The 1,136-nt window shown below is 37.9% G+C and overlaps 1 protein-coding gene across 2 annotated transcripts in view; it reads right to left on the reverse strand.

Moving 5' to 3' along the window:
* LOC106879376 (ubiquitin thioesterase zranb1-B) overlaps positions 1–1,136 on the reverse strand; it is a 197,409-nt gene that overhangs the window by 2,850 nt on the left and 193,423 nt on the right. For both annotated transcript variants that reach the window (XM_014928907.2, XM_014928915.2), the window contains exon 8: positions 547–776. In XM_014928907.2, the coding sequence (XP_014784393.1) occupies positions 547–776 (230 nt within the window). The remainder of the gene's footprint in view (positions 1–546; positions 777–1,136) is intronic.

The raw sequence follows: 1,136 nt of genomic DNA on the forward strand, positions 1-1,136 counted from the left end.
AGAGAGAGAGAGAGAGAGAGAGAGAGAGAGAATTTATGTTATGGTGATCAATGTTTGTCAAATAGTAAAGAGAAAGATAAAGTGAGGTAAAGCTGTTCACAATGTGTTGGTCAGTCAGTTATGAAATGTGGTCAATATGATGGACGTTGTATTGTGACAGCTCAGCTGTAGTAACAGCCACTTTCCGTTTGAAACATGTTACTGCAAATGGCATATGGATCAGAGGAGCAGCAGAATGTCAAAACAATAAACATGTTGACAGAAATGAAGGACGATTTGTTGAAATTCTGCCAGAAGTTATAGAGAAAAGCAGGACAGTAATAATGTTGAAAATGAAAATAAAGATATGTTAGGATAGAAGGACCAAGCCCCAGGATGGCCGCAGCCTTTAAACTGGGACACATAAAAGAATAAAGCAATACAGAAATGTTACAAACAATAAGTCAATCAGCACCTAATTGAATGACATTTTGATAAAAAAATAATTAGTCATGAAACGGTGAAACAAAATGCAGAAACAATAACAAAAGAACAGCTGTTACTCACTTCTGATCGACTTAGAAAATGAACAGGTAACAGTTTTCCTTCGCTGTCAATAAGAGGAAGATACACCATCTGGTCCCCTTCATTGGAATCCATGTTAGCTCCAGCTCCTATCATATCGTCTGTGTCTGGTTCCATTGGGACTAATGCAGAGAAATGACCTCGAGTGTACCCTAATGCAATCGGAGTTTTCCAGCAGAAGCTTCTCTCCCACAATAACGGTAAATAAACTCCTGTTTTAAGGAAGAAAAATACAACAATGAAATGTGAATATCATACAACAACAAAGATGTCAGAAATATTCAAACACACACACACACACACCACCTGCTGGAATTTATTGGCAACAAATCAATGACTTAACATAAAATAAATTTCAGCACATGAAAATTAGTAGGAGGTATCTCTTTTACTCTTTTACTTGTTTCAGTCATTTGACTGCGGCCATGCTGGAACACCGCTTTTAGTCAAGCAAATCGACCCCAGGACTTAATTTTTGTAAACCTAGTACTTATTCTATCGGTCTCTTTTGCCGAACTGCTAAGTTACGGGGATGTAAACATACCACCATCGGTTGTCAAGCGATGTTGGGG

The sequence above is a fragment of the Octopus bimaculoides genome, chromosome 22, assembly GCF_001194135.2.
Source record: "Octopus bimaculoides isolate UCB-OBI-ISO-001 chromosome 22, ASM119413v2, whole genome shotgun sequence".
In the NCBI taxonomy this organism is placed as follows: domain Eukaryota; kingdom Metazoa; phylum Mollusca; class Cephalopoda; order Octopoda; family Octopodidae; genus Octopus; species Octopus bimaculoides.